The sequence below is a fragment of the Camellia sinensis genome, chromosome 12, assembly GCF_055761805.1.
Source record: "Camellia sinensis isolate YWXY chromosome 12, ASM5576180v1, whole genome shotgun sequence".
Classification (NCBI taxonomy): domain Eukaryota; kingdom Viridiplantae; phylum Streptophyta; class Magnoliopsida; order Ericales; family Theaceae; genus Camellia; species Camellia sinensis.
This window is the reverse complement of record NC_138972.1, coordinates 35,706,723-35,723,689: the sequence shown is the minus strand read 5'-3', so window position 1 is coordinate 35,723,689 and position 16,967 is coordinate 35,706,723. Positions and strand designations below refer to the sequence as shown.

Below are 16,967 nucleotides of genomic sequence, written 5' to 3'. Positions count from 1 at the left end.
TTGTGCTGCTGAGTGAAGTTCATTGCGATTCGTAACCTCTATGTTTCTCGATTGATTTTCGAATTTTGGTGTATTGGATTGTTGTTGAGTAGCGTTGTGACTAGTTTGTTACAGATTTGAATCTCAAGTAGATGGCATTTTCAATTTGAATGGATGAACGAAATTCCACGTGATTCATATCCCTCTGTTTCTTTATCAAATTTCAATCGGAATGCGTTTGGTAGTTTTTGAAGGAGCTATTGCAAATAGTTCGCTTCTGATTGAAGCTCTGGTGCAGTGCATTTTGAACTTGGTTTTCAGACATTCTAATTTGATATTTTAGTTAAATGCACCTCGTGATTAATCGCCTGATTTGAAGTTCTGGAGTGTTGTGTTTGTTTTCTGTATTGCTGTTTGTTATCTGCACGATTAGTAGTAGTTGATTTCTATATTGCTCTGTTTAATTTTGATTTCAAGCTCTCTCTGCAGTTTTCAATTTCAATTGAGTTTGATTTCAAGCTCTCTCTGTAAATAGATCTTGAATTAGGTGATGAATTACTTGCTCCTGGTCATTCTCCCTCGTTTTGAATATGAATTCGATTTGTAGCTAAATGCATAGAGTACTGAATATTACTAAAACTTCTGTGTTTGATGAATTCAAATCTCCATGGAAATCGATTTCACACTGAATCAAATTGATTCTTTTGAATTGCTACGACTATATGAAGTTTCAAATCTATGAGTTTTGGCAGGTTGTGCGAAAAAACCGCTCAAAGAAAAACCGGAGCTCCGATCACCGGAAAATCGATTTCGGCAGAAAGATGGCCGCCATCGATGAGGTTTCTTCGTGTGTGTCAAGTAGCTCCAGTGCTGTTTCCAGCGGGAAGAAGGAGGTTTTGGTTCCAGATTTTAAAACCAAGCCGCTGATCAGCTCGGCTTCCATGCGCCACCGAGCCGAAGAGATCATGAGACTCTTGTCTAATGGTTGTGCTTCTGAAGTCAGGATACGCCAGCTGCTCGGTGACAGCCCTGACACCAGCAAAGCCTTGAGAATGTGCTCTCTCTCTCTGTCTCTACTAATGTATTTTACAAACAAGTGTAGGGAAGTCATCGAGGTTGGATCATCTCAACCGTTGATCATATCAAAACCCTGATGGTTTGCCACACTAGGTTCTTATACTGGGTGCCAAAAAATTTACCAAATCATATTATATTGTGTTTTCCTACCATCACTGTTGGATCAGAATACTTTGTTAAGTAAGAAAAGAAAAGCTAGGATCAACGGTGATGGTTTGTGTTGAGTTGTTTTGGGGGTGATCATGTAATTTGATTTCAGGTTGTTGAAGCAGGAAGAGATCAAGAGGATGGGCGCAGGCGGTCGCAGGGAACCCTATATTTACACGGTAATGCAATTAACGATTCAATTCAAATATTCATAGCCATACGATTATGAATATCCACCCTAAGGCCTCGTTTGGAAACAAACTTTTTTAGTAATTTTTTGATTTTTTGGCTAAAATGTAATGTGAAAAAAATTAGTATATTTAGGATGACTTTTTGACTTTTTACGAAAATATGTGTAAAAAATAGAGAGAAAAATGAATATTTGACTTTTTGATATGAATTGTTGACTTTTTAATTTTTTTAGTGATTTTTTAACTTTTTAGTTAAAAATGTCACTTACCAAATGAGGCCTAAGTAGCTATTTATAAACACGCCGGAAATATGTCTAATTATTAGATTTTATTTGTTGCAGATAGTCAGCATGAAACAACAGCAAACTAAATCGGGATAGAATCGGTCAGACTTACAAACATAGTACTCATCCAGTATATAAACTATGGAGATTTTGGTTTTTTTTATAAAAAAAAAACACATAAAAAATAGTGATTACAAGATGATTGACCAGCTTGTAAGTGGGTATATGTATATAGCTTTACTCGTATTTGCATTGTGTTCAACTTAGGGCTGTGATGAACTCTACTCACACAGAAAATTGCATTACCATCCACTGTTCTTAGTAATTGAATATTTTTCTTATATCGATTTTTTGTTTCCTGGAATTTTCTTTTTCATTGGTCTTATGGGAAGAGGATATATATATATCCGTGTTCTGATCTCAAGTTATATCATGAAGAGGATGTTTGTTGTTCTTGATCTCAAGTTACAAGGATGAATACATTAGCTTAAGGGGAGTTGTGGGCCGGTCCTTTAGACCAAACTTAATTCCCAAGAAGTTATAATCTAAAATAATTTTGCCCATCTTTCATTTTTATCCTTTACATTCAGTTGAGTCGTCCCTATCCCTATTTTTCTCTCTTCTCTTTCTCTCACTCTCATATTTCTCACCGGCACACCATCTCCTCCTCTCCATCACCATATATGTCGCTCAGCTCAACCACACTCGACTCAACCACCACCGTCATTCTCCCTCGTTGCCATCACCGCTCCTCCTCTACTATCATTCATCTGATAACTTCAACACACTACAAGAAAAAGCACCTTTGGTGACTAAATTTTTAGTCACCAAAAGTTTGTTTTTAGTCGCCGAAAGTCGAGTTTTTACTTTCAGCGACTAATTTTTTTAGTCGCCCGTTTCGTCGCGTATATAGGGTTGCCGGAGGTATTGGCAACTAAAATTTTTTTAGTCGGCAAAAAATAGCTCTTTAGCAACCAACGATTTAGTCGCCAATAGTGATCTACACTTTTTAAAATCACACATTTAGCGACTAATCTTTTAGTCGCCAATAGTCCATGAATCGCCGACTAAACCGTTTAGTCGCCCAAAATAAACACTTTTGGTGACTAAAATTTTAGTCGCCAAAGGTGCTTCCGTGAAAAAAAAAAAAAAAAAGCAACTTCTTTGTTTTTTCTGAGATTTCAACCGCCAACCTCTCCCACATTCTAAACTTTTAGCAACACACTCTCTCCACTATACCGCTACAACACCACATGAATATATATGCAACATATATCATTTATATACTATATTGACCCGTATTAATATCTAGCTATATATATAAAAATAATTATTTTTATTCAATATAATTTATGTAAAAAATAAATTATTTACTAAAAAAAAATTAGATCACTTTTGGCAACTAAATCTATTTTTCAGTCGCCAATTGTATAGTTTTGGCTACTAATTATATTTTAGTCGCTAAAAAAATTCATTTTGGCTAAAAAAACCTCCACTTTTGGCGACTAAACTAAAATTTAGTCGCCAAAACCTCTACTTTGGGCGACTAAACTGCATTTTAGTAGGCAATTCTTGACTTTTAGCTACTAAATTTTTTTTAGTAGCCAAAAAGCTTCACTTTTGGCTACGAAATTGATTTTTGTCGGTAAAACACGTATAATCGGCGACCAAATTATTTTTTAGTCGCCAAAACCTATACTTTTGGCTACTAAAAAACCTTCTCTTTTGGCTCCTATACTTTTGGCTACTAAAAAACCTTCTCTTTTGGCTACTAAAATTTTTTTAGTCCCTAAAACCCCTATATTTGGCGACTAAACTGACTTTTAGTCGCTAAAACCCCTACATTTGGCTACTAAACTGTTTTAGTTGCCAAGTCGCCAATTCTGCCACTTTCAGCGACGAAAAATCCATTTTTAGTCGCGAAATCTGCTTTTTCTTGTAGTGTCAACACCGCAATCCTCCATCATCAATCTGCCATCTTCGACATCGTCATTGCCATCATCTTCCTCCATCACCAGTTTGGGATGCAAAGTCTCCAATCAGTTCATTGAAAGGTTTTGTTGATCTTCTACAGACGTGTAACTGATCTAATAAATTTGTTACTTAATTTAGTGATAAATTTGTTACTTAATTTATGAATTATAAATTTGTTACTTAATTCAATGATAAATTTATTACTTAATTCAGTGATAAATTTGTTGTGATGCCCTGCTCTCTTTCAAATCAAGTCTACTATTTGTAAATTTTTTAACAAATTCAACGGTGATAAATTTATCACTACAATTCTGGTTGAGATTTGTTGCGTGATAAATTTATCACTGAATTAGACTTTTGATTCTTTGACTTGATTTGTGATAGCGTAAAATAATGAGAATTATTCTCTGATAATTGCTTTTCATCTCTCTTTCATTCTCTTCATTTTTATTTTTTTTTCTCTTTTTCTCTCATTGCCACCGGATTTGAGGAGGTGGTGCGGTGGTGACGTGTTGGAGATGAAAAATAGCCAAAAAAAAATATTGTCGGAAGTTCCCAATTTGAAGTTCAAAAATAAAACGAGAAACTATGAGAAAGAAAAAAACCAAACGCACAAAAGTATACCAAGGGCAAAGTTGGAATAAAAAAAAATATAACAGAATTTGTTGGTGCATGAGATAAAACTTAAAACTTAATGGATAATAGATTCCAGTGTTGGAATTGACTAATAAAAAATCCTTAGCTTAATGGTGTCAGACTGTCAGTCTAACAATGTTTGAGCCATATAATGGAGGCTGTTTTTATGGTCTAACTCTACAACGTCATTTTGGTCCCAACCAATCCACATCGGCTAAACAGTAAATTGAGACGTCAGATCTAATTTTTATTATCTCAATGTAGTTGGGATTAAAAAAAAAAAAAATAGTGTAAATTACACTCACACCCCTTTTATTTGTTTGAAATCACACTGTCACCGTTCTTATTCTTTAAAATCACCCTGCCACCCATTGTAAGGTGACACAGGTTAATTTGTTTAATCAAAATATCAAATGAGTTTTATACCCTCATATGCCTTAGTAAACATTTCACCTAACCTACCCACTGTTATAATTTTTATACGAAGACTCCGTTTTGCTTCAATTTTTGGAACTAGTTTTGTGATTTTTTTTTTTTTTATAATTGTAAATTAGTTTGATAAAAAATAAACACAAAAAATATATATTTTGAATTTTTAATAATAATTTCCATTCTAAAAAATATATTTTGTGAAAAAAATAGTAGTTTATTATTTTCACCAATCTAATTTTTAAAATTTTTACAAAAAATAAATTTTAAAAATTCAACCAAACAGAGAAAAACTTTAATACACTTCAATTTACCAAACAACTCACTTAGCTTAAGCTAGCAAAACACACATTTCATCTCATAAAAATGAAATGCAAATTCATTTAATTTTGGCATTTAGAGGTATTTAATTGATGATGTCATCTAATTTTGTTTGGTCAACAAAGGTTTGTTGACCAATAGAAGGATTAAACTGTTGTACAAAATTCTAAACTAAGGGGTGGCAATATGATTTCAAGAAATAAGAGGGATAATAATGTGATTTCAGACTAAATTGAGGAGGTGTCAGTGTAAGTTACCCTAAAACATAACGTGGTTGTCTCAAATTACAAAATAATTTTTGGGTTTTTTTGGCCAAAACCCTCTCACTGAGCCCATTTTTAGTGAAAATGACAATTCAAAGTTTTTTACTTCATAAACCCATTGAACAAGAAGCGTCTACTTCATGAAGGACAAATAAATATGTATACATTGTTTTTGGGAACAATCTTGCCCTTTCATACACACACACACACATATATATATATATATATATATGGGAGATTTGAAAAGTTTTCATTCGTTGATTGTAGTCCATATAGTTCGTAGTTGCGAGTTTGCAAAGCATAAGAGCTTGATAGAGTTTGCAGAGCTTTATCTGATCACTGTTCAAGTTAGAGTTGGAGTTTTGTTCGATCACTTAATTCGATCACTGTTCGTGTTAGAGTTAAAGCTTTGTTCAATCACTAGTTGACTATTGATAATATGTAATCAACAATCAAATCGTGATTAAACTGTCATTTATTAGATTAATTTTGCTTGACTTCCTTTTATAAAATATGTCAAGTATTTTATTTTCATGATGCTCTATTTAAAAGTGATAGTAAAGTTTTATTCTGATTTGCAATAATAATAAATTTATTTGTTGATGTTCTGTTTTAAAATTAACAATAATTTTTACATTCTTAATAAAGTTATTATTTCATTTTACTATGTTAAAGTTATGTTTTTGTAATTATTTATTAATAATTGTAGTGATTATAGTGTTTAATGATGACGATGATGGTAATTTACGATTTAAAATTTAAAATTTTACAGTAAAATTTACTATGAATAAGAGTAAAAGTTTATCGTTGATTAATTTCAAAGGTAAAACTTTTACTTTTTATTTTTATTTTTATTTTTTTGCAGAATTTCATAGCCAATATGGATATTGTTTGATAGATTTTCACGAAAGGATTTAAAAAAATACCAATTTCATTAAAAAGCGACAAATAGATCAAAAGTCGTATCATTTTAAAATTTGAAATATTAAAGTACTCACTAATGATATTTTGCTAATAGTGGTGTGTGTTAGAATTTTCAAATTTTTTTTTTTTGTATTTGTCCTTAATGTATGAAACTTTTATTATGAAGGGTTTTGTCCGAATTCCCCATAATTTTTCCACATAATAAGAGGTCATTTTAGTGACTTTTTAGTTTTTGTCTAAAGGGAGAAGCTTCTCTTCGGTCCAAATCAGACTGGAGGGTATTGTTGGGTCTTTGTGGGCCCACCACAAAGCCTACATTGATAATCCAAACGGTTAAATGTATAGGGCTCGTTTATTATTTCATCTTTACAAAAAATCACATTAATTGAATATCGGTAATTACTTGATTATATCACATTTATGCCAAAGGTAAATATGATTTTATAAATAAAAATGTAATTTAATCAAGTGGTTATCGATATTCGATCCATGTGATTGTTTATAAGGATGAAGTATTTGACGAGCTCTACATTTGGAACAATTTAGATCATTGATGTGGGTTTTGTGGTAGGCCCGCAGAGGCTTAACAACACCCTCCAGTTGGAAAAACCAATTGGAAAGAAACCTCTACCCAGCCTAAGATATGAGATGAAAAAAATTAATATATTTAGGATGATTTTTTTGATTTTTTATAAAAATATGTGCAAAAAATAGAGTGAATGGAAATGAATATTTGAATTTTTGGCATTTGTTATCTATTTTTATTTTTTTAGTGATTTTTTAACTTTTAAACTAAAATCTTGACTCCCTATACGACCCTAAGATAAATGTGGTGTATTGTGAATTCTTTACCTTGACATTGTTGTAGGTGAGAAATGTACACAATAAATTCTTATTTCAATGTAATTTCAACTATATCAAGTGGTGAGATTCTCGAAATGTATGAATTTTTGTACATGATCATACAATTCAGAATGCATTGGATGCATGAATATACAATTTTTGAATATATAATATATTGTGCATTGTTGAATGATCTTGATACATGCATTAATTGATTAACTTAGCGGAAATGCTACATACACAGAAATACAACACGACAACTATTGAAACTTAATATGGGCCGTACATCAAAGGTTCTCATTTATAGATGTGAATCCTTTTTAAGAGTGTCATGGTTTGTTTATGACATTTATTACTATGCATATATTAATAATTCCTTGGGATAGTGGTAAAGATTTGAAAATAAAACATGAGGTTTCGAGTTTGAGTTATCTAATGAATTGTTGAAGGTTTGTTCAACCGTTAATTTTAGGATTCTAAAATTAGTCGAGTGTGGGTAAACTTGTCTGAATACTCAATTATAAAAATAAATTAAATTAAATTAAATAACTTTGAGATAAATGTACGGTAAATAAGTAGTATTGTATTGTGGTTGACATAGGAAGATTCCTTATAGCTCTGCAAATTTTAAACGAAACATCTTCAACTCGTTGACCACTTTAATAACGGGGAAATTGCAATTCAGTGGAAAGATTAAAAAATATTTACAAATGAGTATTTCCACTTAATAATGTGGGTTTCTTAGAGTATGGTTGAATCCATTATGGGTCTCATGTTGATAATTTGAACCGTTCATTTTTTAGATCATAACATGTAGATCATTCATATAAAAAAATTAGATTAATCCGATAACTGTAAATATGTTAAGTTATGACATTTATTTACAAAAAAATAAAGGACAACTATTATTTAAAAATTAGACCATTTATTTTTTGAGAGATAAATATAATAAATTAATGTGGTTACGATTATCGATTGAGTTTAATTTTTTTAATAAAATGATTTACACATTATGATTTAAAAAATGAACAATTCAAATTAGGGGTATTTAGCGGATATTCCGATCTGTCTAAACCGATCGAATTAAATCGATTCGCCGCATTCTGAACGAATGCGTGATGACGAGCAGATGGTTGTGGATTGATTTTTTTCAATCCGCCTAGTTTTGAACGGATGACTGATTTGATGTTCCTTTGGCAGCAACCGAACTGCTAAACCGCGAGCACCCCTAGTTATTTGTAAGATTTTGTATTTTCAATTTGTTTAGATATTCTATTTGTATTTTCAATTGAAAAAAAAAAATAGATATTCTGTTGTGTTTTCAATTTGAAAATCCTTTTATTAAATGGCAAGTGTTAATATTTGATATTTTTGTGTGGAAAATATATGGGTTAATTTTGTCATTTTTTTTTTCAAATCAAACGAAATAGTTTTGATAATGCATGGTTTTCATATATGTATTTATTATTGGTATTTAGTAATTTACTTAATAATCTTTTCATTATGTTAAATTGGATTGTTATCAAAAAAAAAATGTTGACAAATTATTGTATTATGTTCAAAATTTATAAAAATTTAAACCCGCAAACCAATTCACATTCATACATCGATCCACCAATCCGCTCAATTCACATCCACTAATCTGATAGACTGATAACAGATAAAAAGTTCTCCGATCATAACCAAACTACCAACACTTCTAATTTTAATTATCGAAGTGAGACCTGTAATAAGTCATATTACCCGCACAAGAAATACTATATTCGTCTTTTATTGTTAGGACTTATGGATAAAAAGAGTTTTTAATTGTTCATGTGGTTCCGTTGTGCACGGAATGGTTTCTAATTGTTCATGAGGTTCCTTTGTGGTTCCTTTGTGCACGGAATGGTTTTTCTTTTTGTATGGGACTCTACGTAAGAATGATATATATATATATATATATATTGTTGATCCTTTGACCATGATTTTTTTTTTAAATATTTATTTTGTTGGCTTTTAGACAAGAATTTATTTTTTATATTTTGTTTTGTTTTGGGAGGCCTTTTCGCAATGACAAAAGACGAAAAAAAATTGGTAATTTTCTGGGCAAATGGATAAAAGGCCTAAAGAAAGGGCCAACGGTGCATGAATCCAATATCCCTCGTGATATTTTAAATTATGAAAATTCTATTTACACACTATTAATTCTCTTAGTATATACCATTACTTAATATATATATTGTTGGCTACATATTTTGTAAAAGCCAGTTACAGTTCGACACGTGGCAGAGTAAGGGTAATAAAGGAAGATTATTCGAGCCTTTAATCCTGATCGTACACGTGGTAATAAATATTGGTCCTCACATGATCTGAGTAATACTAGATCAATAACGGGATGCAAGATGACGTGTCTCCAACGGTTACTCATATTCAAATTCAAGTACAAGAGAGAAGCTCAACTGCCAGTAATGGCGTAATGGAGCTACTTGTAAGGAAGCATGATCAGCGATCATGGAGGAGCAGTTCGACGGTTCGAAGTGCAGTTCGAAGGTCATCACTGACGAGTATAAATAGCAGGGCAACCCCAGAAAAAGAGGACGGACTCAGATCATACAAATCAATCATTTACTTCATATATTTTCTTTTCCAGTCTTTACATTTCCAGTCTTTAAATACATGTTCTTTAAATACCTGCACTTTAAATACCCGCACTGCACTTCGATTCATAGGAGTAGCTTCAAGTAGATTCAAGTAGATTGCTGTTGTAAACCTCTCCGAGGCTGAGTTCGGACCATTGTAAGTTTTCATTTTTATGAAATACTTCAATTGTTCTTCATATTACTGTTTTCTCTCTTAATTTCTCCTAAGTCAAGCCACCAGTAAAAGTCCTCTTCATTGAGGCTGAAAAGAACTAAAACACAATCGTCTGATAATTGGTTGGCAATCACAATTTCTGTAAGGACTGATTGATCCTTGCTGGCACGCTCACATTTACACAAATACCCTTCGAAAAGCCAAAAAGCCAACATATATTTTTGGCACGCCCAGTGGGACTTAATTAAAAATGGCTAGAAGAAGACGACAAGGAGAAAATGAACGCTTCGAAGAAGGCGTGGAAGGAGAGGTAGAAATACCAAATCCAGAGGATAATGTGGTAACACATCCTGTGGAACCTCCTATATTGTCAGAGCCTATGGTCGAACAAACCAGTACTTCTGGACAAGAACCATATGTTCATATTATTGGACAAAACCAAGGAATTGGACCGTCCACTGTGCCATTTATTCAACCAACAAATCCATGGGATGGTTTAGTAAATGCCATGGGACAACAATTAATGAACACAATGGAAAGGTGGGCAACATCCTTTTTGGATCGAATGAGTAACCACCAACCAACAAACACAAGACACACGGAGGAAGTCGTAAATGTCTCCCAACAAAGATTGGCTAGAGAAAAACAGCCTATGCAAGTTAATGGACATGCTAATGGTCAAACTAGTACCCAAAACTTGGAAAGACCATCGCCTCAGTCTTGGTATGAACCCATTTCAAGGCCTATAGCAGGCCAAAATGCCTCAGTACTTAATAATGAAGCCACACAAGTTGGTGGATCTGGCCAAATACAAGAAACTGGCATAAGAATGGTTACAAATCCCATGTTCGAAGCCATACCTGGCACAAGGGGGTACACTAATCCCTTATTCGAATTTACACCCGGGGGGTTGGAGGGTTTTCCTACAAATGGCAGAGACACAACACCTGTTCCAGCACCTTTTGCAGGTCCTTTCGCAGGTCATAGGGGTTACCCATACCCTCAACAGCAACCTGCACCGCAAGGACAACCAGCCCCAAACTTACCACCTTATGGACCAAGAGGACCACAAGCACAAGTTTGTCCACCAAATCCTGTGTTTGCCCCTCCAGTAGTGGTTCAGCAGGCACAAAATATGGTCCCTAGAGACCAGATTGCTGATATTGTTAGGGAGATATGTGGACCAATGGCTCGGGGGGTCCAGACTCCTATATACAGAAAACCATACCCAGAATGGGTGGATAGGGTACATGAATACCCGAGGGGATTCAGGATACCAGATTTTACCCTTTTTTATGGGACTGGAAATCAATCAACGATAGAACATATTGCTAGGTTTGCTGTTCAATGCGGTGAATTTACTAACCATGACTATATGAAACTGAGATTATTTCCAAATTCCCTAACAGGGGGAGCATTTGTATGGTACATCAACCTTACACCTGGCTCCATTCAAAATTGGCAACAAATGGAAGAGGCATTTCATGCCCAATTCTTCCAATCAGAGCCAGAAGTATCTATGGCAGATTTGGCTAGATTGAGTCAAAGGCCTGAAGAAAAGGCTACTCAATTTATTGCCAGATTTAAAAGGGCTCGAAATAAATGTAGAGTCATTCTGCCAGAGCCAGAATTCGTCAGATTGGCTCAAAATGGTTTGGAATTCAGGCTTCGAAAGAAGTTTGATTCAACTGAGTTCAGAGATTTGGTCGAACTGACCTATAAGGTGTCTCGATATGAAGCATTATTAGAAGAGGAACAAGATCGAAATAATGCATCATATAAGACATATTATAGAGATCCTAATTATGAAATAGATGCAGCAGAGATTGTAGGCAAAGAACCTGTAATCTGTGAAGCATTAATTCATAAGGATACAATTATAGACTAGCAGTTTAAAAAGAAAGACTTTCACAGAAAATACTCTTTCGATTTAACAAAAGCAGATGACATCTTTGAACATTTGCTCGCGGCTAATTTCCTTAAGTTACCTAAAGGAGTAAAACTACCATCTCCAGATGAACTGAAAGGAAAAGTATACTGTAAATGGCATAATTCTTGGTCTCACTCGACTAAAAACTGCATTGTTTTTCGAGACAGGATCCAAGAACAGATTCGAAAGGGAAGTTTGAAGTTCTCAGCTAAAACAGAAAAAGCCATGGGAATTGACAGTGATCCCTTTCCAGAAGTTGGAGAGGCAGCAGCCAATGTCATCACATCAGACTTTCAGAACTTGTCCTTGACAGAATTGGAGGAAGTCAATGTGCAGATGCATGTTGCTAATCAAACCAACATCAAGAAGAATGCTAGAAGCCCACCAATTGTTGAACAAGGTTTCTCGCACCAGAAGGAACACTCTGATGAAGAATCACTGGATGATGATTCTTTAGAAGCAGCGGTGATGTAGAGAATGTGCCCCAGGTGCAGACTCAGTTACAAGTGGTTGAAGGGGCTCCCAACTGATGGGAAGCAATACTACAGGGATGTTCAGAGACATCCTAAGTCAGCCAATGCTTACAACAAAAGGCCGTATCCGGCTAGTGATAGGCAGAGACCACCAGTGGTTGAGCCTGTGGTGAACAGAATGCATGACAAAGGCAAGAAGCTCTTGCATGAATCCAGGCCACATAACTATTATAGAATGGAGAGTAGCCATTCTGAAAGAAAACTGGAGAGAGGTTTAGTTCATGGAATCAGAGCCAGAGATTGGCCCCCTAGACCAGTTTCACGCAGGACAGAAAATGGTCACCCTTATCGAAGGTCTGAATCAGATTCAAAACATGAGGACAAAACCAAGCACTTGCCTTCACGGCCAGTTTCGAAGATGGCTTCGAAGGTGGAAAAGGGCAGTTCAGCGTCTGAATTAGCAAGTTCATGGGTACCTGGAGTCCCAGACTGGTTTGTAATGCAAAACAAACCTAGAGAATTGCCTGTTCGAGGAGATGTTGTAAACCAAGGCAGGATGATCAGGCCTCCTATGGTAGCTCCGAATAGCTGGGTGCTGCTTAAACACCCAAAGACGAAGGAACCAGGTATGGTCCCAGTCATCTCAAGATCACAGAGGAGAAAAATTCAGCGCAGGTACACCCAATACCAGAAAGATCTGAAGGAAAGTGGAGAAAATTCTTCACCAGTCAAAACGGAAGGAAGGAAGAACCCAAAGACAGACCATGCTCCAAAGCCGGTTCCACAGAGCAAAGTGGTCTGCAGCCGAGAACAATTGGCTAAGGTTCATGCCGAACTAACAGCCAGAGAGAAGTCTAGTCTAGCTGGATTGGAGAAGACTCTGATGGAGACAGATAGCGAGACCGAAGAAGAGAGTAGCGTAAGCCAGAAGAAAGAGGTCGTGGAAGAAGAGATGTTCGAAGCCTTCATGGCTGAGCAAACATTTCTGATTAAAGAGCCAGTTGAGAAAGATCCTTCGAAGGGATCAGTTAACAATGAAATACCAGAATGCGTCATGCAGGATGTTTCTGAGGGAGTCAACCAAAGTGACCAAGAGGGGGAACAAGTACAGCCAGCCATCCAGTTTGGCTCGTTTCCCCCAGTCTCAGTGAACATGGTGCACATACTACCTCAGGAGTTCCAAGCTGAAGATGAAAATCAAGAAGGGCAGGAAGCTGATCCAGTCCAGATCTCTAGTGAGGACTCACAAGCAAGTATGGTGCACGATAATTTCGAAATGGTTACCCCGATGGAAGATGAATATGAAAGCGAGGAAGTGGTTAGCATCAATCTATCATATCCATTTGAGTACCCCTCGAATTCGATGACGCAGCACGTCAAGCCTTTGTACATCAAGGCTTTCTTTGATGGAATACAGCTGAACCGAGTCCTGATAGATAATGGGGCAGCAGTAAACCTACTCCCGAAATCTTCTTTGAAGAAATTAGGAAAAAAGAATCCCAGGTTGATACCAACCAGCACAACCATTGCTGGTTTTGCTGGAGATAAGCAAATGGCTCAGGGGATTCTACCCATTAATTTAAGTGTGGGAACTAGGGATTGTATGACAGCATTCTTCGTAATCGACAGTAATGCTAAATACAATGCTTTGCTTGGAAGGGATTGGATCCACACTAACAAATGTGTGCCTTCTTCTTTACATCAGAAAATCATGATGGCTTTAGGCAATGGAGAGACAGAGGAAATCAATGCAGATCCTCAACCCTTCATAGCCTGTGCAGACTTTGCGGAGGCTAAATTGTATATTGAGGGGGTGTCGCCGCTCAGTATACTGATGAAAGATGACGATTCATCCGAAGTGACGGCTGACGAGGAAGTGGCACACTTGAAGCACTTAGTCCAAAAAAGTGCTGGTGAAGAGGTTGTCCTTAGAGATGACAATGATGCCTGGTTATAGGCAAAGAGAGGAACCACAGGAAGCCAGATCCTTGGCTTTGATTAAATTTTCAGCATTGGATATAAAAGCAATAGTCCAGAAAGTTCAGGAGCAAGAGAGAGAGGCCATGATAATTGGCTGCAAACAGCAGCAGCAACAGGCTAGAGTCTTGACTCTTGATAAGTACTGTGCCTTGGACATTGAAACAAAAGTCCAGGAGATACAGGAAGAGGAAGCCTTGTGGACAGATTTTGTCTATGAGGAGGAGGACAGAGATATTGAATTGAAGAACCTGGGGGCAGAACCAAGCTTGAAGATCACTTCAAAGGTAGCAGAAACCAGAGGAAGTTCTCATGCACAAGACCCTTTAGAAGAAGTAAATCTAGGGGAAGGTTCTGTACAACAACCCACTTATGTAAGTGCTTGTTTGAATGCTCTGGACAGAAACCAGCTTTTGGTTGTTCTGAAGAAATACAAAGATTGCTTTGCATGGTCTTATAATGAACTACCAGGATTGGACAGGTCATTAGTGGAACACAGGCTCCCTATGAAGCCTAACTTCAGGCCATATAAGCAGAAACCAAGAAGGATGAGTCCAGAAGTAATTCAGAAGGTCAAGGAAGAGATCCTTAGACTCCTCAAGGCAAGTTTTATTAGAACAGCCAGGTATGTGGAGTGGCTATCTAATATTGTGCCTGTAGTCAAGAAGAATGGCAAAATGAGGGTATGTATCGATTTCAGAAATTTAAATCTGGCAACTCCCAAAGATGAGTACCCTATGCCTATAGTGGACTTACTGGTGGACAGTTCAGCAGGTCACCAAGTCTTGTCAATGATGGATGGGCATTCCGGCTATAACCAAATCTGCATTGCAGAGGAAGATATCCACAAGACAGCATTCAGATGTCCTGGGAATATTGGCACCTTTGAATGGGTTAAAATGCCATTTGGTCTAAAGAATGCTGGAGCTACATATCAAAGAGCCATGAACACTATCTTTCATGATCTTATTGGAGGATATTTGGAATGTTATATTGATGACATTGTGGTTAAGTCCCAATCCATGGAGGAGCACCTGTTTCACTTAGAAGCAGCTTTTGAAAGGATGAGGAAGTTCAAGTTAAAGCTCAATCCTCTTAAATGTGCTTTTGGTGTATCATCTGGAAATTTCTTGGGCTATGTTGTTCACAAGAAAGGAATACAGATTGATCAGAATAAAGCCAAAGCAATCATTGAAGCCAAACCCCCATCAAGTAAGAAAGAATTACAAAGGTTCCTTGGGCAGGTTAACTTTCTTCGAAGGTTCATTTCTAACACTGCAAGGAAAACTAAAGTATTTTCTTCCTTGTTAAGGCTGAAAGATGAAGAGGAATTTGTGTGGACAGCAGAGCATCAAATTGCTTTCGAAGGTATCAAGGCCTACTTGGCTAACCCTCCAGTGCTGATGCCACCAAAGGGGAACAAGCCCTTGAAGTTGTACATAGCCGCAGCAGAGGATTCATTGGGAGCTTTCTTAGCCCAAGACAATGAAGGAGGCAAGGAGCAAGCTATTTATTACCTTAGTAGGTTTTTAAATTCTTGTGAATGTAAATATTCAGCTGTTGAAAAGCTGTGTCTTGCTTTGTATTTTGCTGCAATAAAATTAAGATATTATCTTTTGCCTACAACTGTCTTGGTAATTGCAACCACAGATTTGGTTAAATATATGTTATCTAGACCAATGTTGAGGGGAAGAATTGGCAAATGGATGCTTGCCTTATCAGAATTTCATCTAGAATATGTCCCTCAAAGGGCAGTAAAAGGGCAGGTCTTAGCCAATTTTTTGGCAGATCATCCATCTCAAACAGAGAGCCAGGAGATAATGGAACTTGGTATGGCCAGTGTTGAGCCATGGCAAATGTGGTTCGATGGGTCGAAAGCAAATGGGTTAATTGGAATTGGTATTGTAATCAAGTCTCCACAGGGGACAGAAACTACCCATGGTTTTAGAGTAGATGAAGCTACCTGTTCCAATAACCAGGCTGAATATGAAGCCTTAATTGTGGGATTAGAAATTCTTATTGGATTACAAGTACATGCAGTTGACATATTTGGAGATTCTCAATTGGTGGTTAACCAAGTGAAAGGAATTTTCAAGTGTCAAAGCATAAGTATCCTGCCATATTATGTTGTTGCGTTACATTTGCTTTCTCAGTTTCAAATAGCAAATGTAACCCATGTTCCAAGATTCTTGAACAATAGAGCCAATGATGTGGCTCAAAAGGCTTCGAATTTCAAGAGAAGGGATAATACCCAACGGGACATAAGCCAAACAACATATCAGAAATTAATACAACCTTTGAATAAAAGGAATGTGATCTTGGAAGTCAATCATAATGACTTACAAGAACAAGATTGGAGGCATCCAATAATGCAGTACTTGGCTGGTCCATCCTCGAAGGCCAGTAGAAAAATTAAATTGCAGTCTATGCAATATATGATATATGGTAATGCTTTCTACAAAAGGGGGGGAGATGGCTTATTGTTAGAATGTCTAGGCCCTAAAGAAACATTAACAGCCATGGCTGAGGTTCATGAAGGCATCTGTGGTGCTCATCAACCTGGTGTAAAAATGAGATGGTTGCTTCGAAGGCATTCCTATTATTGGCCAACCATCCTTAAAGACTGCATAGAATATGCAAAGGGGTGTCAGGCATGTCAAAAGCATGGCACAATAAGGCACGTGCCCATAACTGACCTACATGCAGTAGTGAAGCCTTGGCCATTT

At 36.3% G+C, this 16,967-nt stretch overlaps 1 protein-coding gene across 1 annotated transcript; it reads left to right on the top strand.

The window, feature by feature from the left end:
* LOC114265939 (uncharacterized) lies at positions 1–1,844 on the top strand. Its single transcript, XM_028206811.2, has 3 exons — positions 1–1,033; positions 1,316–1,382; positions 1,736–1,844. The coding sequence occupies exons 1-3, from the start codon at positions 702–704 to the stop codon at positions 1,772–1,774; spliced, it is 438 nt and encodes a 145-aa protein (XP_028062612.2). The 5' UTR covers positions 1–701; the 3' UTR covers positions 1,775–1,844.
* Positions 1,845–16,967: the final 15,123 nt, after the last annotated feature.

Bases quoted from the DNA above. Each gene is read 5' to 3' on its own strand.
- LOC114265939 (XM_028206811.2), top strand. From the start codon at position 702: ATGAAGTTTCAAATCTATGAGTTTTGGCAGGTTGTGCGAAAAAACCGC. The intron at 1,034-1,315 runs GTGCTCTCTCTC...ATTTGATTTCAG, and splicing joins ACCAGCAAAGCCTTGAGAAT to GTTGTTGAAGCAGGAAGAGA. The intron at 1,383-1,735 runs GTAATGCAATTA...TATTTGTTGCAG, and splicing joins GGGAACCCTATATTTACACG to ATAGTCAGCATGAAACAACA.